At 43.8% G+C, this 23,990-nt stretch overlaps 2 protein-coding genes across 8 annotated transcripts in view; one reads left to right on the forward strand and one right to left on the reverse strand.

The window, feature by feature from the left end:
• dop1a (DOP1 leucine zipper like protein A) overlaps positions 1-18,734 on the reverse strand; it is a 38,372-nt gene extending 19,638 nt beyond the window's left edge. For 2 of the 6 annotated variants that reach the window (XM_010904486.5, XM_010904484.5), the window contains exons 1-20: positions 18,374-18,734; positions 16,787-16,982; positions 16,461-16,642; positions 15,153-15,323; positions 13,068-13,257; positions 12,404-12,502; positions 12,017-12,116; positions 11,603-11,685; positions 9,083-9,197; positions 8,606-8,726; positions 8,383-8,502; positions 7,749-7,854; positions 7,302-7,331; positions 5,755-5,985; positions 3,364-3,853; positions 2,926-3,209; positions 2,571-2,723; positions 2,383-2,483; positions 1,756-2,030; positions 393-1,613 (exon numbers count right to left, since the gene is read on the reverse strand). In XM_010904486.5, coding sequence (XP_010902788.2) covers positions 393-1,613; positions 1,756-2,030; positions 2,383-2,483; positions 2,571-2,723; positions 2,926-3,209; positions 3,364-3,853; positions 5,755-5,985; positions 7,302-7,331; positions 7,749-7,854; positions 8,383-8,502; positions 8,606-8,726; positions 9,083-9,197; positions 11,603-11,685; positions 12,017-12,116; positions 12,404-12,502; positions 13,068-13,257; positions 15,153-15,323; positions 16,461-16,642; positions 16,787-16,924 — 4,210 coding nt within the window. In that variant the 5' untranslated portion in view covers positions 16,925-16,982; positions 18,374-18,734. Of the gene's footprint in view, positions 1-392; positions 1,614-1,755; positions 2,031-2,382; positions 2,484-2,570; positions 2,724-2,925; positions 3,210-3,363; positions 3,854-5,754; positions 5,986-7,301; positions 7,332-7,748; positions 7,855-8,382; positions 8,503-8,605; positions 8,727-9,082; positions 9,198-11,602; positions 11,713-12,016; positions 12,117-12,403; positions 12,503-13,067; positions 13,258-15,152; positions 15,324-16,460; positions 16,643-16,786; positions 16,983-18,373 lie in introns of all 6 variants that reach the window. The other 4 variants (XM_010904483.5, XM_010904482.5, XM_010904485.5 and 1 more) reach the window with 2 other exon arrangements.
• Positions 18,735-18,790: 56 nt separating this feature from the next.
• Positions 18,791-23,990, forward strand: part of ube3d (ubiquitin protein ligase E3D) — a 32,450-nt gene continuing 27,250 nt past the window's right edge. The window contains exons 1-2 of one of the 2 annotated variants that reach the window (XR_004574874.1): positions 18,791-19,135; positions 21,322-21,530. Coding sequence is in view for 1 of the 2 variants with exons in the window: in XM_020041176.3 (XP_019896735.1) it covers positions 19,059-19,135; positions 21,322-21,530 (286 nt within the window). In the remaining variant the exon portion in view is untranslated. The remainder of the gene's footprint in view (positions 19,136-21,321; positions 21,531-23,990) is intronic. The other variant, XM_020041176.3, reaches the window with a different exon arrangement.

Consider the following 23,990-nt stretch of genomic DNA (forward strand, 5'->3'; position numbering starts at 1 on the left):
GTATTTAAGGTGTTGATGTGTTGTGTTGTACAAGTGTGTGCTACACATAGATTGTGAAAAGTGAAAAAGTGTGCACTTTGTTTTCCATTTGTGTGTGGTATTCATGGTTTTTGTCTAATGTGTTATACAAACTGGGAGCAAAACATTGGTAGTGGATGAGGTGAGCATCCTCCAATATAAATAGTTTTAGGTATCTAGAAAAGCCCAATTATCAGTCAGTACTACTTCCTGGCATTTCTCTTTGCCAGATTTTACCATTAAGCCTTTTATTTTAGCCTTCAATATGCCAACAAAAAAAAATCTGTGCCGCGAAAAGGAAACGTTCCAGCTATTCACGGTCATTTCTGTTTGTGGTGTGTTGGTCGGCAATAATTGGAGTATCAGTTCCTCACCCATGACAGAGATGCGGTGGCGGGCTAGCAGGTTCTGCAGCAGGGACAGCTGGGGGGTGTATGTGTTGTTGATACTGGTGGTGGAGATGGCGCCCACAAAGCCTGAGGGTGCCGCCCGCAGCATGGCAGCAATGGCTGAGAGGGCGTGAAGCGTCCGCGACGAGTCGTACATCTGCAGATAGAGCAGCGCGTGCTGGTACAGCGGGTGGATGTTGAACCGGGGGGGCGAGGACGAAGCTCTGCGTCCGCCTTCAGGGCCGCCCTCACTAGCCCCCACGCCGGGCGAGCCGGCGTCACTCTCGATCTCGGACACCTCGCCCTCGCCGCAGCTGTACCAGTTCTCTAGGTCCAGGCTGTCTCCGAAGAAGATGCTGGGATGGTGGAGCTTGTCGGCCTGGGCTTTCCGCTGCCGCTCCTCCTCCTTCCTCCTGATTTTCTTCATCTTGGGCTTGGCGCCGGGTGACTTGTCTTGCAGTCGCTCCATGATCTTACCCCTGAGGCTGAGCTGGGCGCTGCTGTGGCTCCTCTTGCGGGCCCCCTGGTCGACCGCGTCCAAGGACAGAAGGCTCTGGTCGGGAGGGGTGGCGGGTCGGGAACCCTCGTCGTCCGGAAGCGTGACGATGGAGGGGGATGAGCTGTGGCGCGTGATGCCCTCTCGTTGCCTCTCACTGTTGTCTCCTGCCTGGTCCGGCGGTGTGACCTTGAAAAAGTCCAGGGTGCCTCCCGCTAACATCTCCAGGTGGGGGCTTGAGTCGAGGCGAAGTCCCGTCGACGCGTCCGACGAGGAGCTATCGGAGTCTGTCTGCGCCCACGCTTCGGCGGGTGACTGCGTTTCGGGCAGGCCCGCCTCCGCCGAGTCCAGTATACCCACAACCCTGTCAATCAGCTCGTTTAACACCGACGACACAGAGTCTTCGAGTGACCGGTCTGCATCCGGAGACTCCGTCGGGACCGGGTTGATGTCGCATCCGTCTGCCGGGCCGTCGGGTTCCTCAAAGCTGCCGTCATCCGCGGTGGAGGAGCTGGTGCCACTGGACTCGGAGCCGTGGAGGTGTGGCTCCCCCTGCTGGCCGGGAGGACTGCGGAGTGCCAGGTTCTCACTGCTCAGGCTCAGCAGGGACAGGCTGTCACTCAGAGGGTTGACCGTCAAGCAGAAGGGTTCCATGTCGCCCAGTGGCAGCCCACAGAGGCCGTGTGTCCCCCCTGGCACTTGGCTGAAGTCTGAGATGAAGAAAAAAGGGGATCAGTGACATATTGTGACATTCCTACGCCAATAAACTACAGTCCTAATTAGCTTTAAATTATGTTTGTTATTCACTGAAATTTGGACTGCTGTCCGGCAACGCTGACTCCCTCTACTCACTGTCCGAGAAGCCGGAGTCTCTCGTGTAGATGGGTTCTGATGGGTCCTGTTCAGCAGGGGGGCTGTGGTTGGGGAAGGCCTGGGCCCAGTGGCGCTGGGCCTGGACGCGCTGGACAGACACGCGGTGCGTCTTGGGGTGCAGAAGGAGCAGCAGGAGGGGCTCCAGGACCCGGGCGATGTCATGCCTCTGGAGCACCTGGTTGAGCCAGGCCCGGCCCACCGCACTGGCAGACGGGTCCCAGTAACTCAGACTGTCCAGCATGATGAAGAGAGACCTGCGAGGATCAAGAGATATATTTACCCTTTTTATTTAGAACTTTCTCATTCTCAAATTGCTTTGGCATTGGAAACATGTTCCCCATGCCATAAAGGCACTTAAAATGGTAGTGAATTTAGAAAGACAGAAAGATGGAGAGACAGATAAACAGAGAAAAAAAGGTGGGAAAAGAAAAGATTACTTTGGTAATAGCAAAGCTGGAGTATGTGTTTCTTAGAGAAAAGTGAGACCAAAACCCAAAAGAATGCCATACATACGGCATGAATATATAATATATTGTCCACTCGCTATAAACCCAGAGGGACAATACAAATTAATTTAGGGGGTGTCAGTAAAGAGCAAAGTCTCACCTGTCAAAAGTACGGTTGAAAGGGGAAGACTTGGTGATGTTCAAGTCTCTGGTCAGGTGCCACAGCACAGAGAATTTCACATGGGCCTCCAGACGGATCCGCTGAAAAACCCACCGAAATCAGTCAATAATTCTAAAATGTGTGTGTGTGAGAGTGTGCGTGTTCCTTTGCGTACTGCTCTCACCAACCTTGTCCTTGTGCATGAGCTGCTGGCTGATGACATCCTCGCAAATGCTGGAGGACGGCACCAGGTTGTGGAGCTGGTAGAAGAGCTCTACACTCCGCTGGTGGTGCTGAGGCGTGGCCTCCCCCAACTGGCCCCACAGAATCAGGGCGACACTCTGTAAGGGGGTGGGACGTTACGGAACAGCCAAATGTTAACATGCTCGATTTTAGATTTTTCACCTTGCCAGCTGTGGGATTTGAAGCTTTCAGTCACTCTAACTGCTAGGCCAGCCTGCCAACTCTGTTCACGCCCCGGAGTAAAACAAAACCCTGGAAATACTAGAACATTCCAGGGCTCCTGCATGACTGGTTACTAACCTTGAAGAAATGGGTCTTCTCAGCGATGTACTTCAGGATCGCCTGCGTGAGTGGTGGCCTGATCACCACAGCGACGCGTCCCTGGCTCGGGCTCATGGGGAGGGCTGAGTCGGGGTCGCCGCTGGAGACTGTGCCCTCGGCCGCGACCATGGCCACTGACTGTGTGAGGCCAACCAAATCCATGACCAGGGAGATGGCGGCGCCCTGGATGCTGAAGTCGCTGGCCAGGCAGCAGGCATCCATCAGTGTCTGCAGCCACACGGCTGGGCCCATGTTCTCGCCGTCTGCCACAGAGAATGGAAACGACACAGGATTGAGAAGAGGGACAGAAAAGACAGCAATGCAAGTCGGGGCCCGGATGTGATCGTGGCACCGACAGGGAAAGACTTCAGAAAGGCATGGGAGTGTGTGTTCAGGATAGTGCACTGGCTGCCTTACTGGTCTGCTCTTCAGACGGGGGCGTTGACTTGAGGTTGCCCTCAGCAATGTAGACGGGAAAGCTGGAGCACTCCAGGAAGAGCTGGCAGGCAGCGGTGAAAGCTGCCAGACACTCTCTCGGACAGGCCCCCGGCGCCACCCCAACGTTGGGTCTATCCTGCGGGCCATCGGCTGTTTCTTCACACGCCGCTTCCCCGCCGGCTCCCTCCCCCGGGGTGATGTACAGGGAGACCAGCCGGGAGAGGAAGAGTTGGAAGTGTTCGAGGCAGCGCTGCATGACAGGCCTGTCCTGGGGCTTGGCCTGGGAGGCCGATAGGGAGGCCCTGCGGCCCCTCTCGGCAGAGGGTGGAGGTGTCCCACCCTCGGGATAGTCCGACGCCTGGTACTGCACAAAGTCTGTGAAGCCACTTTCGGAGGAGCGACTGCTGTTTGGATTCTCTGCGTTTTCAAACACATCGCCGGCCGGGAGCTCCAGGGCGTTGGGTAGTGGCTGAGAGGGGAATTGAAACGAGAGTATAACAAGGCAGGGTTTTAACACAGTTGGAGTGGTTTGTGTAAGAATTGCCAGCGGGAAGCGAAGGGAATAGGGGACGTGTGTGGTGTTTCATGTGCACAAAAGAATAGTTTAAGAGCTCTCTTAAGAGCACTCTTCTGTCTTAAGAGACGGATGGGCAAAATTCAACAACCCAGAGACTCTCCACGTGCACACAACACTTTCAACAGGAGTGCATAGCTGTTGCCCAGATTGTAAGGGACTCTTCTGAACCCTACACACATCCCGTTCCCTGCGTCCTGCCAGCCTCCTTAGGACAAATACACTGCCGGTTTAAACTGGGGAAAGAGGAAGCATCCAGCCCAACTGTGCCATCGCATGCTATTTCATTTGGTCTTTCCTTACCAAAAGGGTCATGAAATGCCGACTGTGTTCAATAAAACAGCTTGTTGTTGCTAGGCAATTATGACAGGGGTTTATTTTGTTATCTACTTTATTGCCTGAAATAAGAAACATGCGTTTCTCTACTCCAAGGATTGATTTACTGATTAGAGAGATATCTTTGAATAATCGATTCCACTGACAGTTAGCATGCTTGTGAAAACCTACGGTAAGGGAGAGGCATTGCAGAAGCAAGCAGTTTAGAAAATGTGATTGAAGGACACATATGTCAACATTAATGTTAACAATTAACATTAACATAATTCTTTTATGAATTTGAACTCATTCGGGCATGACCAAGTCTTATTTCCGCTCCCAGGATGCTTTTCCAAAGCCCAACAGTTCCCGGGTGCGAGGTGAAGCAGGCGGGGCTACAGAAACTGGCACTAGGACTCAGATGGCAGAACTCAGTTCTGGTGAAATACCCCCAGGAGAGCAGTCGGAAGCAGTGTGGGGCCTTCCACTCGAACAGAGGAGATGGACCCAATGGGAGTGTCATCCTCCTCTGAGAGCAAGGGGCTCAGCTGTCTGTTAGTTACCCACTAGTGTGTCCACTGGCCCCCACCCCTCCACCTCTCTGAAACCTCCACCTCAGGGACCAGGGGACACCATGAGGTCTTTCAGATGGTTGTTGATGTTTTGGGGGAACTTGGCCCCCGCTGTCTCTGCCGGATTCACAACAAAAGGGCCTCTGATGATTTCACTTGGGAGCGAAAGAAGGGACATTTATCTACTATGAAGGGTAATCAACCATACGCCTATACTTGGGAACTGAGAGATGGACAAAGTTTAGATTTTCACAAAGAGAATGAATGCCTGTGGCTGGGCGGGCAAGTGGGTAGTGTGGATCCTTGTAAACATAATTTCTTTGGACAGTTTCATCTCTACTGGACAAATACCAAAGGCAATTTTTTTTTTCATTCTGGTGATATTCACAAGCTTTGTTCTGAGAAGAACAAAGATTAACAGGATGCTTTTAGTTTTTTTTAACTGAGCTTATTCATTATGATCAATGCTTAATGAAACGCTCAATGCTTATGAAAAGGCAGCTTAGAGATCAATGCTTATAAAAAGGCAGCTTAGAAATTATCACTATCAGTGTATTGATTTACATACATTTTACACATGAATACAACTAATACAACACATGTATACATGCTAATTATTTTATACCCAGATAGTAAACAAAGTGACAGTATATGTGTCCGGGCTAAAGTTCACAACCATAGAGGCAACTGAAGCATTTTGTTTGGCAGAACCCACACATCCCAGTTATTTTCCTTTATAGTCCATTCTCAATCTTTTAAAAAGGAGCCAGTTTGTTTTCAGAACTTATTTCCATGACAGATCAAAACTTCTCACTGTTCTCCCACAGATATCAATATTGGTTAGAACACCAAATGGCGTTAACGTGACTCATACTGTGAGATCCTTGACAATCCCTGTCCCTTGCTTACCGATTTCTCCTCTTTAGCAGAGGCTGTGGGGATCCGGGGACCTTTAGGGCCAGAGGGCAGCGACAGGGGGGACACCAGGGGAGGCTGCACCTTGCTGAGAATCTTGGAGCAGAGACGCAGGCACTGGGTGAGCTCCTCCAGGCCCAGAGCCGGGAGGTTAGAGGTCAGGGCCGACACCATGCGCAGCAGAAGCTGGGGGAGGTGCTCTGTCTGGATCTCAATGTAGGTCTCCTGGAGAAAAGAGAAGGAGCGTGAGTGGAAAAAAGGGGAGTCCCAACCCACCGGGTGACGGCATGAAGAACAGCCTTTTATCTGGCCTCGCTTTTCCTTGCCTTTGTGGTAAGTAAACTTAATAAACAGGCAGCATTAAGAGCAGCTGGGAGGGCTCTCGCTGGGGGGAGGTGACAATCTTAATACATCCCAATCGGTACAGTTACCAGGATTCAAAAATATTATCTCAGAAGGAACCACGTGAAAATTGCTATGACAATAGATTCAGAAGTAATTCCAAAGCTATCTGCTAAACTGTTGGAAAATACAGATATCAAAGTCATTGCCCAGTGATTCTGGGTTTCTATGAAATGGGAATTAAAATATGGGTGGAATGGTTTTCCTTCTTATAGTAATTAAATTTAGAATTTTTAAAAGCAGTCTTTCTGTGTAGGAATGAAGTGGAAAAACCCCAACAACAGAATGGTGAGAGTGAATCTGAGTAAACCACTGATTGGACATCTCATCTTTCCACTGATTGGCCCATCAGTTTAACTTCACAAGTTTGAGGTGGGGTTTTTGAAGGGTTGAAAAGGAACATAAAATAAACATTATATGGGTATGAGTTTTACTGGACAGTTACTTTAAGATAAGCATATTAATAAATAATATTTTAATCAACAGCCATCTTTCGTACATTATTGTCTTCATAAATTGTACAACTTCCTTGAATGTTATAATTTGCAACATGAAATACGATGAATACGTTAAAAAAGTAAGGCTAAAAGACTATGGAACAATGGGAAAATAAAGAATAAACCAACATGGCATTTTACAAAAAGCTATAGGCTACTCTGTGCATGCAGGACAAAGACAAACCAGGCTGAGATTTCATTTACACAACATTCCCAACGCATGGTAAATATACAAAATGCCATTATAAACTGGGTGGAAGACTAAATGCTGATTGGCTGAAAGCTGTGATATTAAACTGCATACACCAGGGATAACAAAACCTTTATTTGTAATTTTTTAATATCAATAAAGGCACCTTAGGGATTTATGGTATAATGCCATTATACCACGGGTAAGGGCTGTCATGAATAGGAACAGCCGTTACAGGCCATAAACCACACAACCTTGTGCCTTTTGCCATTTGTCCCAAAAGTAAAGGCATATTTTACTTACTAGGAAGTATGATGGCCATATTCAAAGCCAGGAAAACTTCCGAAATGGGGGGAGAGGGCTTCAGAAATGTTGCCTAAATGTTATCTAAGCCACAGTGAAGCAAGCAGACAATCGGGGTGAAGGATGATGAGGAGACAGCAGTACATTACCTGACAGATTACCCTCATGCTTCTAGTGGGCTTCAAGGAGAGAGAGCAGATAGATTGAACAGAGGAGCAAGCACACTTCTTATGCAGGACACACACGCTCGCAAGCGCACGTCTGCATGCACTCACACAATCTCTCGCTCACGCACAGGGGGGGAGAGGGGCTTTCCAACCCTTTCAGGTTGGAAAGGGAGACAAGCTTCTCTCTGATAGAAGACGCAGAGGCTAAAACAGACAGGCAGGTATACAGTATAACCTGTTAAAGCACTGCTCCCACACACACACATACACACAGGTGCAGAAGAGGTGCACACGCCAGAGGGATCGGTTGTAAGCTTTCCCATCCAGAGCCCGAATTACAATCAGCATCTCTTCGACTGGTAATGATATTTCAAGGGTTCGTATTCTGGTCTTAGGAATGAGAAGGGAAGGTGAGGGAGCGTGTCTCACCAAGGAGACAATGTCCAATAGGAAGTCCACCAGCTGAGAGAACTCCACCAATAACAGCCCTGGGGTCTCTGTGCTCCCAGCATGCCTTGGTCCATTTTTGGTCTTCCTGAAAGACGGACAGAGTGGCCCCATGTAAAGACGGTCATTAACACAAGCAAAACAATGTTCTGTTCATTAATCACATGGCAATGTGAAACTTGTCTAATAAAACAGCAACATTAATTCATTCATCTATTTCATTTTAGGTCAAAAAGCAGTAAACACTAATATCATATAAACATTTTATGATATTAAAAAAAAGTGATTTAAATAGAATAATGACTGCCTACAATGTTCAGTGCATTTTGCAAATTTTAACAGAAATTGAGTGAACTGGTTAGACATTTAGCAACCAGGAAAAAACAGTTTGTTTACCCCCGTCTGCCATTGGTCAACTGATCAGAGATAATTGTGCGTTTTAGTTAAGATTTTTGTAATTTACAATGCAAACATTCAACACAATGCCCCTTTAAGGAATGCTCAATTCCCAACTTTTTCATTGCAAAAACCAATGCAACGGTGTGGCCCAATGAACACAGCCCCTGTTAATATTTTGTCCATGACAGCAACTGTGCCAGTACATGCACACACTGACCTGCAGCAGTCCTCAAACCAGCGAGCGATGTAGTCCCACATATAATACGGCTCAAACGAGTTGAACAGTAGGTTAGCGGTCTTGATAAGCTCCGCCGTTTTCTTATTCTCTCGCAGTTTACTTGAAAAAAAATATAAAAATACATACAAATAATCAAAAGGACTTTTAACTTTGGCCGTTGTTCATACGCCACACATTGTTCATACGGCACACTCGCACCCACCTGCTGAGATGAGTGTGATCCTTGCTGAAGGGGTTGTGGTTCTGAAGGTCCAGTTCTGCTCTGCACTGGGTATGTAGTGTCCTGAACACCTCGATCAGAACATCTTCGAGGATGGCCGGGCCTAGGATCGCAATTCACATGTTTTTTTGGTTGTTCTTTTTAAGATGATTTGCAAATGCAGCTATACTGAACTGTTACAAGCCTGCTTTGGTCCAATATAAAATGCTAATTTCTGTGGGGAAACGTTAAAACAAATCCTAGAATGTTCTCTGCTGAATACGAACCAGAGGCTCATATGTTCTAGACATTGGGTGCCCTTTAAAAGTCTAGAATTTCATTAGCAAATTGAGATCGTTGGGAAATTCAAGTCAACAATGTCAATGCAATTTTGATTGGTTCGGGGGTGTGGCAGTGAGGTGAAGGATGTGCTGTGTTGGTCCTATGTGTTCGGGGCAATCTGCAGTCTGGGTACCGTACCGAGTTCTGGTTTGTCCAGCAAACTGATGAGGATGCGGAAAGGTTTGAGGTCGTGCATTAGGACGCTCTCCTCCTCCCCACCCCGAGCCTTTCCCTGTAGGATCCCCACCATGGCCTGGACACAGACGGACACACACCGCTTAACAGATGAAAAAACAAACAAGGACCAAAGCAAGCCCCAAGACAGACGGCCAAACATGGACACATTTTGTGGGGGTTAAGCCGAGGGGGGGGCATAATTCACCGCCAGTGTTTAATGTGCCAGGGTGTACGTGTGTTTGACGTCTAACACAGAAACGGGGGAACAGACGCTCCCTGCCCTGACCTGGTCTCCCGGGGAGCACCAACAAGTGGTCAGAAACAGATGGCAGAACAGAACAAAAAAATATAAAAGAAACAGAAAAGCGCCCACAAAAAACAACTCCCATCAGGATGGAGATGCGGTCCATCTGACCAAACCCCTGGAGTACCAGGACACATCACACTGAACCGCCATGAATAACACGGTGGAATAGTGTGTGTGTGTTTGTAAACGTGGGCCAGATTGGGGGGGTATCAAAGGGAATGCCTGGGGGAATTGTAGGGGACAGTGAGACAACAGGTGATAGACCCCTGAGAGTGTGTGTGTGTGTATATATGTATGTGTGGGGGCATCAAGACATATACATTGCCTCCTTTCACTCAGACTTTCAGTTCTTTGAAGAGTAATGTCTCCCAACAGCACAAGATTGTCTTAAAAATGTGTGTGTCTGTTAGTAACAGAGCTGAAAGGTAGGCAATAAGACAAACAATTTGATGTTTTTATTATAAAAGGCTATAACGCCAAGACGCCACAAGCGACATACATTCAACGCTTATTATATATGATTATGACAGACTGCTACATTGGCGGGAATGGGCAGCTATAGATTAGAGTACAATTGGTACATATCAATGTACACTGATCAAAATTATAAAACGCAACACTTTTGTTTATGCCCCCATTTATCATGAGCTGAACTCAAAGATCTAAGACTTTCTCTATGTACACAAAAGGCCTATTTCTCTCAAATATTGTTCACAAATCTGTCTAAATCTGTGTGAGTGAGCACACAGGTGTGGCTGATTAGACAGCATGATTATTGCACAGCCTTAGGCTGGCCACAATAAAAGGCCACTCTAAAATGTCCAGTTCCATCACAAAGCACAAAGCCACAGATGTCGCAAGTTGAAGGAGGGTGCAATTGGCATGATGACATTAGGAATGTCTACCAGAGCTGTTGCCCTTGAATTTAATGTTAATTTCTCTAACATAAGCAGTCTCCAAAAGCGTTTCAGAGAATTTTGCAGTACATCCAACTGGCCTCACAACCGCAGATAAGTGTCCTCCACATCCAGCATCTTCACCTCCAAGATCGTCTGAGACCAATCTGCTGAAACAATTGGTTTGCATAACCAAAGAATTTCTGCACAAACAGTCAGAAACCGTCTCAGGGAAGCTCATCTGAATGCTCTTCATCCTCATTGGGGTCTCGTAACCGATTTGAGTGGGCAAATGCTCACATTTGATGGCGTCTGGCTCTTTGGAGAGGTGTTCTCTTCACGGATGAATCCCAGCTTTCACTGTACAGGGCAGATGGCAGCGTGTACGGCGTTGCGTGGGTGAGCGGTTTGTTGATGTCAACTTTGTGGATCGAGTGGTGATGGGGTTATGGTATGGGCAGGCGTGTGTTATGGACAATGAACACAGGTGCATTTTATTGATGGCAGAGATACCGTGATGAGATCCTGAGGCCCATTGTTGTGCCATTCATCCACTACCATGTTGCAGCATGATAATGCACGGACCCATGTTGCAATGATCTGTACACAATTCCTGGAAGCTGAAAACATCCCAGTTCTTGCATGGCCAGCATACACACCGGACATGTCCCCCATTGAGCATGTTTGGGATACTCTGGATCGGCGTATACAACAGCATGTTCCAGCCCTGCCAATATCCAGCAACTTCACACAGCCATTGAAGAGGAGTGGACCAACATTCCACAGGCCACAATCAATAACCTGATCAACTCTATGCAAAGGAGATGTGTTGCACTGCGTGAGACAAATGGTGGTCACACCAGATACTGACTGGTTTTTGGAGCCCCCCGGATACAGTGAAACTGCACATTTTAGAGTGGCCTTTTATTGTGGCCAGCCTAAGGCACACCTGTGCAATAATCATGCTGCCTAATCAGCATCTTGATATGCTACACCTGTGAGGTGGATGGATTATCTTAGCAAAGGGGAAATGCTCACTAACACAGGTTTAGACAGATTTGTGAACAATATTTGAGAGAAATAGGCCTTTTGTACTTGTACCCCCTTAAAATTATTAATGGACAGCTTAAACAAAATGGAAATGTTTTGACAATTCGTATTTGGAAAATAAAACTGAACAAAGACCTGGTAAAGAAAAAGCAGACATTGTCTCCTTAGTAAGACACACCCCCTCACCTTCCCTTCTCATTCCTATGACCAGAATAAAACAAGGCCTACCTGAACCAGCATGTCCTTGGAGTATGAGTTGAAGTAGTGTGTGGCGTGGTCCTCTGGGTTGCTCTGTCGAGAGCTACGAGGGCCTGTCCTCACACCGTTGTTGTCAAAGCCTTGTGGTGCAGCACAAAAACACACAAACAATATAATGAAAGAAAACAGAGAGGGAAGGTGGTGGGGTTAAACATGGAAGGGTGAACAATTTCACCAACAAGTGTGTGTGTGTGAGATCATGAACCCTTCTCAACAAACCAACACTTACCGGCATGTTTATCCACCGTGAGTAAGACGCAAATGAGAAAAAAAAACAACAGGGAAATAAGCACTGAGAGATGACCACAAGACATACCAACAGGATCTGTCCAACAGATCAACTACATAGCATTGTACAGAACGTGTTGCGAGCGTCTCTCTTACCCAGCAACCAGGCGTACAGTCTGCGGTTGAGCGACATGTCCCTCCTTAGAACCACGTGCAATGCTGCAGAGAGGATCCGAATCATATCTGGGCGTGTGGCCTGTGAAAGCAAGCAAGCGACCACACACACACACACACACACACACACAATTATAATGGGGGAAAATAGTAGATGTCAGGGGAGTTCTGAATCGGTTGAATTTGTGGCAATGTGGGCTCTGGGGCATACGGTGCAGCAGTGAGTGACTGGAGAGTTAAATGGTTAAACAAGCGGAGAGTCGCTGTTCTCTCCCTCCAACCCTCTATGTCAGATATCCTAATCGTCCAGACAGTGTGGGGGCTGCATCCTGTGTGTTGAGCAGGGTTGACAGTAGATGGTGTCCTCACCTGACTCATGTGGAATGGGAAGCAGAAGAGGATCAGGTCCAGGGTACTCCTCTGGACCAGGACGCTGGAGTCCTGCACCGATGTGCTGACAGCCTCCACCTGCAGGGGGCGAAACATCTATTTACAACACCATTCATTTTAGGTCATGCAGCAGTTCTCTTGCCAGTCCTCCATGCTTGACGGACCAGTTGAAGTGTGCTGGCTCAGAAAGAGTCCCAAAGGCTCAGGGATCTTCAAGAAGAAATTTGAGAATTGTTTGTAATATATGTTAAAGAAAAGAGTGAAGAATCTCACACAAACACACTAGGTTGACATTTTCTGCTTGTTCGTCCTGGCCAGGCAAAAAACATAACTAGGGCCAATAATTTTTTCCTTCTATTTAAAGGAGAAATGTTTAAGAATAGTAGGAAGCTATATCTGTCCTGTGCCGCTAGCCCATTTTTTCACTTGGTTATAATTACACCACAGGCTGGATAGGTAATAAAAACTGAAGATTTCAAACCAAATTCAGTAGCTAGCTAGATTTTATCTAGTTAACTGCTTAGGCTATCTAGAGTTGTACTTGTAATTGTATTGCTTCTGATACTCTCCTGTATAGGGAACGGACAAAACAAATATCATCATCAGTGAAAAGGTACAGTAAAGCAATCTCCTGTTGGTGTACCATGAGCTCAATGTCACTGCCCATGACGTAGAGCTGGTCGTCCATGGAGAGCTTGCGGTTGAGGTGCAACAGGACAAAGGTGATCCCGGGCAGACGCACGGCAGGGCTGGTCAGGATGCTGCCCCACAGGGCACTATAGAAGGCCGACTGCTCCACCGCTGCAGCCACCTTCTCCAGCAAGGCATTGGTTCTGGAGAAGATTGCATTAAATAAACATTTTCTTTTCTTTTTTTGCCGGACTGGGTAAGCTGAGCCGGCTTAGAAGAGCGAATCTCTCTTTTGCTCTGACTGACTGACTGACTGACTGAAGCGGACATGCAAACTATAGGTCCCGAGTTCGTATCCCCTCGCAGGCGAAGCAATATGCGCAATTATTCTGTAATATGAATTATTCTGTATAGACGAAAACTTCGCTGGTTAAAACCGTTAGTATCTACATTATAGTAAGCCGTTTTGGGTCAGGATAGACAAACACATTTGCTGGTAAGCCTTAACTGAAACTGTATACGGTTATATTGCGACTGTTTCTGGCATGGAAAAGTTAATCTTCAGTCTCGCTAGCAATTGCTCAATTCTCATGATTATTCCAAGGCAGTTAGTAGATACTAGTAAGCCTATTACTGGCTAATAAGCTGTTAAAACGGCAAGTGGCAAAAGCAATACAGTTCATAGACGCTATTGTGGAGGTGAACTTAATAAGAAACGTTAGTCAGTTTAACACAATCCTCAATGGATTCTAGCGATAGCAGAAATGTGTAATGCCGTGGCGTAGTGGTTAAAGACAGTGCTTCTCATGTGGACGACCTAAGTTCGAATCTTATTTCGAACTAATTAATTTATTAATTATTTCTGGTAGATTCCACGATTCTCTCATCTTTCACTTGATGAAAAGGTTATCGATAGTTACTCTATAAATGTCATTCACAAATGAAAGAAAAAAGTATGTTGTTTTGCCATGAAAGAAAAAAAGATTAAATGAAACAGCTTTGGCAGACTCGCTAGCAATTGCTCCATTCTTATGACTATTCCAGTAAGTTAGTAAATACCCGTAAAGCTTATTACTGGCTAATACGCTGTTAAAACGGTCAGTGGCAAACGGCAAACATAGACGCTATTTGTGGTGGAGGTAAACTTAATTAGAAACTTTAGTCAGTTCAACTGTATCAATGTCATTCATGAAAGGCCAATTAACTATTAAAACGGCCAGTGGCAAAATACGATTTTTTGAGGATATACAGACAAGAGGCTATACTGACAGCCGGCAAATGTACAGCTTCGTGGTTTAGTGGTTAATGACACAGCCTTTTACGTCGACCCAGGTTTGAATCTCGAGATGGCAACACTTTCTATTGTGGGCCTGCTTAACAAGGCTTGCCTGGTTTCTTGATTTTAAACCTCCCATTTTGGCCTGGATGTGTACTATGCTGTTCCACTGGGCATAATCTAAGCCCCTTGGACCATTAGTACACAATATTTGCAGACCCATTTTGGCTCAGCAGTGTCACTTTTGTAACCAGTGGCCATAAATAGGAAAATAAATCTTTAATATTTTCAAAATAATTTTATGTTTGGGGGTTAGGAATCAAACATGCTATGACAAGAAAATTGGTTTCCAGATGATAACACATGAATATTAATTGTGATAAACTGTGTATATTTCAAACTGGGGTCTGTCTTTATGGTTCTAATTTAAGTTGTTTTTCCTTTTAGCCTTGATGGTCAATTTATTCCCCCAAATCACAGTTGCTGAAAGCAGCGGGCCGGATTCAAACCCATGCTGCAGCATTCCATGTTCACCGGAGGCAGAGGCTCCGGCTGCTGGATAACACTAGGCCACACCCAGGCCAATTATTTGTGTTGTTCTAGTAATTGTGTGTCCATGAAAACATGCATCAAACAAGTACAAAGGAAAAAACATTTCATAATCAGTCTAAAATGACAGTGTGTGTATTCTATTAAAACAAAAACATGAATTGGTCATGGTTTTGTCATGTGCCGACCACAACACAAAAACGGATGATGACATGGGGTCCTATATGACTGTCACAAGACCATTTAACAAAAGACATTTCTCTCGGCTCTTACCGGTCATAGTATTCAGAGCCCTCCTCCAGGCCCGGCAGGACCCCAGTTAGCAATCCTTGCAGACCAGGTTTGAGAGTCTTTCCCAGGGGCAGGTAGTAGGTCTCATAAAGGCCCAGGAGCACCGGCTTCACAGACATAGCAGCATTGGAGAGCAGAGGGAAGAGCCCAGAGCTGAAACAGGGTTAAGTGTTAGGCAATGTAAAACAGTTAAAAAGGGAAATGATAGGAATGAAAAGCCAAGGGCGTAAAACATGGCATTCATTAGCCAATAGAAAAGGTAGAGAAATGACTGCAGCGATAGTCATTGCCTTATTCAGCTTTGTCTACCAACCAATCATCTCCAACAATTGTAGCACCATGTTGCTTACCAACAGTGTGTAGCCTGCCATTGGACAGCCAAAAGCATTGAACAGCAGCTGTATATTTCAATTTTATTTTATAAATCCCTTTATACATCAGCAGTTGTAACAAAGTGCATATAATGACAAACGGCCCTGAAACCCCAAAGAGCAAGCAACAAAAAGAAACTCCCTAGTAGTGTCAAAACCCAGGAAGAAACCTAGAGAGGTGCTGGACTCTGGTGTCTGCTAATGGAGCTAATTTTGTCAAAGTTTCCTTCACTCCCACTTTCTGCAGTCCTGTTAACTGCAGTTAGCGACAAAAGCAGACAATGTTAATGTAGCCAATATCAGTGTGACGACTGAAGCAGTTTACATTGTATTATTTTTCCCTGAAACCATGTAATTAACGACAAGGCTACACATGGTTGCCCAAACTGAATGATTCTGAACATTCTCTACTTGACATGAGCTGTATCCCTTCTAGCCATGACCCTCCTATATGCCTGACCAGAAATTTCTATTGGATACAGTTTCCAGGTGTCTTAGTCTTTACCTCCTTTGGTATGACTAATGTTAACACCATCATAAGACAAAACATTTAAATTATTATCCGGTCTGACTAGTAACAACAGTAAAAGCTACATAACTGAAAGCATAACTGTTTTTCGATGCAACAAAGGTATTTAATGTTTGGTAGTTTAGTTCTTGTCTAGCAAACAAAAGGGATTTTTTTCTGTCACAATACTTTTACTTTAAGTCCACACCTAGAGTTAATGAAACAAACACAAATATAAATGTGATTTCTACTTGTAAATTAAGCTGCGACGCTGCACAATAAAGTGATTAGGCTCCTGCCCTGTGGACCATTGGCTTATTCACTAAGTTTACAAGAAGGCTTCTGATGTTACAAAAGGCCGACTGCAATTGTTTTATGTCAAGTGTTGGCATCCTGAAGCCCAGTTGGTACCTGTAGAGGAAGAGGTCTTTGGCCAGTCTCTTTGGCCCTATGATCTTGAAGATGATTTCATATGTCTCCAGGGCCTTGCGGTGCACCCCGCTGGGCAGTGCTGGGTGGAGGCATTGGGCAAGGCGTTTGCCTATTGTCAGCTTCTTGGGAACCACCTGGTACTTAGCATTGTTCTGCAGTACCTGTGGACACAAATAGAGACAAACATCAGACATTTGAGGGTACCTGTTATTGAAAACATTAGCTAAGGTTAAGACCTGGTTTGAAGTGCTGGGGTGCTCATTGCATGTCCATTACAAGCCGGTAAATGTTTTGTGGATTGTTACCTTGTTAAGTTTACCAAGGGCTGATATAAGGTCAGCCCACTCGCTGGAGTACTCAAAGTTCTTTAGGGCCTTGTCGACTGCTGCCACGTAGTTCCTGTACTTTGAGTCATTGAGCAGATCCACTTCCTCTGCATTCATCCTCTCGGATGTTTACTCTGCTACTGGCAGACACCAGACTCACTGACACACATCACACCTGGAGTGAGACAGGTGTGATGAGGGAAAAGTCAATTATTGATCTGAATGTGATGGATGCTTTATTAGTGTAACAAGCGCTAACAACCATGTTTATCAATCTCAGACTACAAATGTGGCTCCATGTAGCTCAATTGGTAGAGTATGGCACTTGCAACACCAAAATTGTGGGTTTGATTCCCACAAGAGTAGGAGTTGGAATACGTTAATTTCTGTAATGTATGGTCATTATTGTACGTCACCCTGGCTTATTGTGATGGCCTGTGCCAGTCAATCAGTCAGGAAGAGAAAACAATAGGGGTAGGTGATTGGTTAGTTTGCGTTGTGCAGATGACACAGAGCTGTTCATCGACTAGTCACACGCAATAAGAGTGGGGCTGGAACAATACCAGCTTTGTGATACTCAATAGTATTGTGGAAAGGAAACAAAACGAAGTGGATTTCCCTTCGTTAGGAAAACATTCCTAATGTTTATAATTTTTTCTCTCCATTGGCAATACTACAGACAATAAATAGGGGCAAAGACTGACAGGTTGAAAGATTAAGAAGACTGAATCATGTGCCCTTCTCCAGACAAATCTCAGTAACAGAAATGTAGCCCCAATGGGAGACTGGCCTCAACGGACAATAGAGAAGTGAAGAGATCAAGAAACAGGGAGAGAATAAGGATTCAACTACAAATCCATCCTTTCACCAAAAACTGATTGGTATTTTTATAGACATTTTAACCAGAGTAGAAAGCTAAATTCCAACCGCCTGGTATTGACAGTGTGGAAGTTCAGGGTTCAAATATTTGAGTTATTAACATTAGAATCCTTACATTTTCTAAAATTAAAATGCATGTAGGGCCTGTGTGTTAGCCTAGATGCACCACATGACAACACTTGACCGCTGTCAGAATGAAATGTGCCTTGTTGGAGTGAGATCGACAGGAAATAACATGCCAGTCGGTGTCGTTTTGAACTGAAATGTTTTACATTAGAATGGGATGTTGCTATGGATCCGCAAGATCAAACTGGTCAGCAAGTTATTTTTAATATCACGTCGATAAAAAAAAGGCTACAGTACATGTCTTGAACGCAGCTTGAGTGTGTTATACGGGCGGCTAGTTAGCAAGAAAACTTGGATGACATCATAAGTCAGGCGTGGTTAACACCGAAACCAACCCGGGATGAGTGTGCCCGCTAACGAAAGCGTAAATGTCCAGTACATGGATAAAAAAAAAAAATTACAATTGAACTATACATCTACTGTAACCTTACAGTAGTAAACTAGCCATTAATATAACTTGACAATACTACTGTCTGCAGCTTCGTACACTAGTACCGCTCACACAGCTGTCTTTATTTCTCAGACGCGAAAATGTTTGCTACTGCGGTACTAAATGCTTACCGTTAGAAGGATATCTGTAAATCACTGACACTGAATTATTTATCCAGTTTGACGAATAAAAACCCGTCAGCGCCAATTGGCAGAATAGGAAACGTATCTTCTACTAGCTAGCCTAGCTGACTAGCTAGTGTATGCGAACGTCCGTGATATATATTGCTGCTACGCTGGGCCCCGACGTTGACTCGGTTAAACAGTGGCACTCGTCAAGTAAGCACATAAAGGTCACGGTTAAGATAAAGTGCACTGTATATTAACATATTCTTGAATACAATGGCTTTACTGACATAATTACAAACCACCACCAGACGATACCTGCCCTGCGTTCTAGTTCACAAAGCCCAAACACTGACAGCTCCCAGACTGCATTGCAGATTGCTGCACATCTACTTCGTTTGTCCGACAGTAAATTCAATGTAGTCGCGCGGGTGGAAATGTTCCGAGCCAACTCGTGTTAATAGCTAGCTAGCGCTGTACCCAGAAGTGCAGTACTGGTCTGAATCAGCTGATACGTTTTACTGATATTTTTATTTATTTTAAATCACCACACGTCATATGTATGATACCATTACGCACTCGATTCAGCTATTTGTGTAAAGGAAACAGCACGTGTATTTGTTATTAGCTAGCAAGGGCTAGGTACTACACTACCAAGAGGAGAAACGACACAAAGAAATATAACCTGGCTATGGGAGACAATTCTAAACAAGCTGAGGTTTTTCTCGAATTAAGAAAACGGCTGCAAAGTGGTCTTCTTGTTCTGCGGTAATTATTTCAGTTATACATGGGGCTGATAACTACGTTTACGTATTCTAAATAACTACCTGTAGCTGCATGTTAGCTGTATGTTGCTAGCTGACATTACAGGTCTGCAGAATATATATACACACATACAAAGATAGGCCGTATTTATGATATATGTATTTAAAATACAAAATAGGATTTTGTCATTTGTATTTGATAGGGTTGATGAAAATGGCTTCATATTTTGTATCCCGAGTTGCAGCCCTCACTACGTTAGCTTGATACTTTCAGTACTTTTAAGTTGCACGAATATACAAGATAGGGTACGAGATTGTACCCTTGTTAAAGTAGCTGTTTAGTATGATCATGATTTTGCATACCATTGCATGAATGAATGACTGTCTGACACATACTTTATGAAATTTTATTAACAATCTAATTACTAATTACTTAGAAACTAGTTGCTGTGAATAAAGATGGCATTAGTTGTCTGTCATATTAATTACTTGTTTGTCATTGAGTCAGTGTTGCTAATGCAAAGTAGGCCCTTCATTACCAAACACCAAGTAACTAAATTAGGATACAATTGAGTTATTAGCAAACTTAGTTGAACATAAAACTGTTGGTTACTTTAAAACTAACCATCATCTAGGAGATCACAGGGATATGTGATTTTTTTTTTTAATCTATAACTGGTTGCATATGTCAGACTTATCGCATGACTCGTTAGGTAGAGAAAAGCTGTTGCTATCAAACATTGTCTACTTAATCAACTGAATCAGTGCACTGGTGAAGGGATAGATCAAATATGCCGATAGTGGAAGGTTTGCGAAGTGATTTCATGCTTCCCTGTAAAAGTGTTCTTAAAATACAGTAGTTCATTTTGATACATGGTTAGGCTGCTGTATTTTGTCGTTTTCGATACCGAATACCTTAATTTTAAGTATCTTTTTTTTAAAATAGATTCTGATGTATCTCTGATAACCTCTGTATGTATAGCTACATGGAAAACTTAACCTCCCAGGGACAAAAACGTGCAAATTACCTAGTGCTCAAAATAAGCATTAGACCTGTAAAAAAAAAAAAAAATTGGGATTTTATTTCAAATATTTGACTATGAGTTTAAAACATACTGTATATTAATCTTTTATTGGAGGGTAGGCATATTTGTGGACCAATCATTTTTGTATACATAGGAGTATATAGACAAAAGCTATTAGTAATGCATATATTCCCAATAATTATGGAGGCACTATAACATTATTTATGTGCCATAACTGCAAGATCACATTGTCTGTGATGTAATGCAATATTTTGACACAAGGTGGGGTTGTGGAGTATGTAATAGACAGTTACAATGTTGGACTTTTAATTCAAAGGTTCTAACCCAGCTCTGGCTCAATGTCTCTGTTGGGTAGTGAACTTAAACATGCCGGGTTCCTGGCAATTGTTCCTCTGTCCTCCGCTCAGCTGGAAGAGTGGAGAGAAAATGAAATGCAGCCAACCATGTCTGCATGGTTTTCTTAGATGAGAAAGTTTTCTTAGATGGGAAATGCGTTTTTCTTTCTCAGCCCTTGAGTCAAGTGTGGACAGAGACTCATTGCCTGTATAGTGAAAATAATTGCACAGAACCCAGAGACTGAACAGAGGGCAACATATCATCCACGCATGGGTGCATCTGCGGTGTCGCTGCAAGCAAAACTCTTTTTCTGTTTTAGTCAAACATTGTACGTGTGCTTTCCCCCAACCAAGCCTTTCTCTTTTTTTTCTCCATGACACAAATTCAATTTATATCTTTATTTTTTTCTCTTCTGTGTGCCCTTCAGGCATTTTTATTTTTCCCTTTTCAGGGCAGGGCTTCCTTTCTAGCAGTCGGTTTTTGTCTGACTTTTGTGAAATTCATTTAAAATCAACTTCTGATTTGAGCTGAGAAAGCGAAGTCAAGGGTTATTCAGAAGACAAAGGACAGGTGTGAACATTATGATAACTTGAGCGCTTTCACACGACCACTGGTCTAGTGTATCAGTAAATTTGACATATTTCTCAATTTTGCCAAGGTCACAGATCTTCCACCAGCCACTGGGATGAATCATTGTTCCATTTGTGTACGTTCTGTTAGCCATGCATATTTTGTTACCAAGTTTACCAGCATTTAACAGAATCTTACAACTTCATTTAACAACACTGCTGGTCTGTGCCTCCCTCAGGAGAGATGTGGTAAAGAGCTATTCAGAGGTGAGCGTTACAGGAGGAGATTCGTCCCTCCACATCCGTACTCCTCTGGGCCTGCAATGTGTAGAGCTGCCAGCAGGGGTCAGCCTTGTGGAGGGCTCCTGCAGGGAGGCACCTGGAGCAGGAGATGAGATGCACTTCAGACTGCGCCTAAGTGTGGATCACCAGCACCCAGACAAGAAAGGTAATGGCTTCACCAGCTGTATAGACATACTAGAAAATAAATGCAAAGATACATGTACATTACTCCTGTATGAATATAATTATAGCAGATAATCTATTCGGTTTAAGAATTACGCTTGTGGAACATAAGCATCCCCTGTAATGTTCCACCCCTGCAAGATCCAACTGCAGTTACATTTCAGATCTTTGACAGCCTCGCATTTTCCTTCAAAGACCAGTTTGAAGTTGATGACTCAAACTCAGTAATGTACTTTGATTACTTTTAGATTACTTTCATATTAAGAGGCATTGGGAAACAAATAGGAATAGCCTATAACCAACAACCTTTTGCGGGATCAATCAATGTTAGAGTTTACATAGCTGGCCAAAAACAGAATTCACATTTTACCTTATGGGTTGTGTAGGCTACATTGCCTTTGGAAATGTGTTTCTAAACCATTGCTCCCTACTTCAGTGTGATTGGGCTACATCTCTACATTACACGCTGAAGGTCTGTCAGATATTCAGTCATTCCAATTAATCCAATAAACCTCAATCTTCCAGAATCTGACTTTTTATCTGAGCATAATCCAAAATCAAATGATGCTAAACTGTGATTATAAACCTGCACTCTTAGCTTAAAGTAAATGATGTCAGCAGCCAATGATAACCAATGAACACAATTTTCAGATATGCAAAGCAAGCAGAATCGCATGATCTACCTGTATGGACAGAGTTGATGTGGCCGCATCAAATGCAAATAATCATCATTTGGCAGAGTGCTTCACAACACACCTTTTCTCCTCAAATGTAGTGGAAAATTCCATATAATGTTTTATCTTGAAGGCAGCGCCATGTTACAGGTATCTAATTAATAGTTGCCTAATCTATTAAACAATTCAAACCTTGAAACTTGAAAAAGACACCAGGTAGGCCTATTGCCTATAATTTTTCTGAGAATGATGCGTCGAGTAGATAACTAAATAACATCTTATATAACTCTGCTAATATTATCGAAGATATAGATTTAACAGCCATCCAACCAACCAAAACTGGAGAAATTTAAACTAGCGCTTCCTCCGTCACTACACTGGTTATGCGCGTCCACCTTTGCGCATGAGGCACACAACTGAGGCACGCAATTAATATTTTGGTTCAAATAACTTTTTATAACATTAAATAATAAACTCAGACATACAACAGGGTTTCATAATTATTTTGCTCACCTATTATTTTTCAATTGAAGTAATCCAGAAGTAATCATAAATTTGAAGTAATCATAAAAATGATCCGATGACAATATTTTTGTTGGAAACGTAACAGATTAGTTACATGTATTACTTGTAATCCGTTACTCCACAACTCAATGTTTGTTTGTGCTGCTTCTGTATTTTATATATTAGACATTTAATTGTAGGTGTCTCCAGGCCCACAACCTGCTCCTCAAAATAGTCTAAATCATTAATACTCCGTTTTTGCCGCTGCAAAGTTTGTTTGTGCTGCTACAGTTTTAGGTTCATAGCTACATTCCCACTGGATAGCACGCTGGCTTTAATCTCTTTCCAGGATAGCTCTGTCCCTATCGGTAAGAAAGCAGTCACAAAAACAAACCTTTATCGGCACAAAAGGAGCACAAATGATTGAGCCTATTTTGAGTGAATTTCACCTATGAAATATTATTTAACATCTAAAAAATGATAGCAGCACAAATATTTTTTTACGGCACAAACCAGCAAGAATGATTAAGCCCATTTTGCCGTAGTTTTGTGCTGGATGGGGGACCATGTTTACACAGGTAAATATTTTAATCGCTGCTGCTGTAATTGTTTAGATATTAGTCCTAAAAAATATTTTATAGGTAACTCTGAGGTCACTCAGCCCCCCAAATCCTCCAAATTCACCCATATAAGTCTTGTTTGTTTGTGCCATTACATGTTTTGTTTGGGCTGCTTCTGTGTTTTAAATATTAGACTTTAAATTATAGGGTATGGTGTCACCAGACCCCCAACATGCTTAAAATTCCATCAAAATAAGCTCAATCGTTTGTGCTTCTTTTGTGCTGGTTTGTGTATTTAAAATTTTCATTTGTGCTGATGCGGCGTTTTATATTTTAGACGTTTCATTTTAGGTCACCAGCCCCAAACCTGCTCCAAACTGCATCCAAATAGGCTCAATGGAATGTGCTCCATTTGTGCCGCAATAATTTTGTTTGTGCTGCTATGGTTTTTGGTAAATAGTTGACATTCCTATTGGATAGTTAATGGATTTACTCTTTCCACTATCTTTAGCTCTGCTATAGCTCTGTCATTATCCATTAGAAAGACCGTCGGAAAAACTAAAATTTTACAGACCCAAACGGAGCACAAACTATTCAGCCTATATAGAGTGAATTTGACCTATAAAATCTCATCTCATCTTCATCTTCATCCGGTATTGGATCGCGGGTACAGCAGCTCCAGCAGGGGACCCCAAACTTCCCTTT

This window comes from Esox lucius, chromosome 20, assembly GCF_011004845.1.
Source record: "Esox lucius isolate fEsoLuc1 chromosome 20, fEsoLuc1.pri, whole genome shotgun sequence".
Lineage (NCBI taxonomy): Eukaryota > Metazoa > Chordata > Actinopteri > Esociformes > Esocidae > Esox > Esox lucius.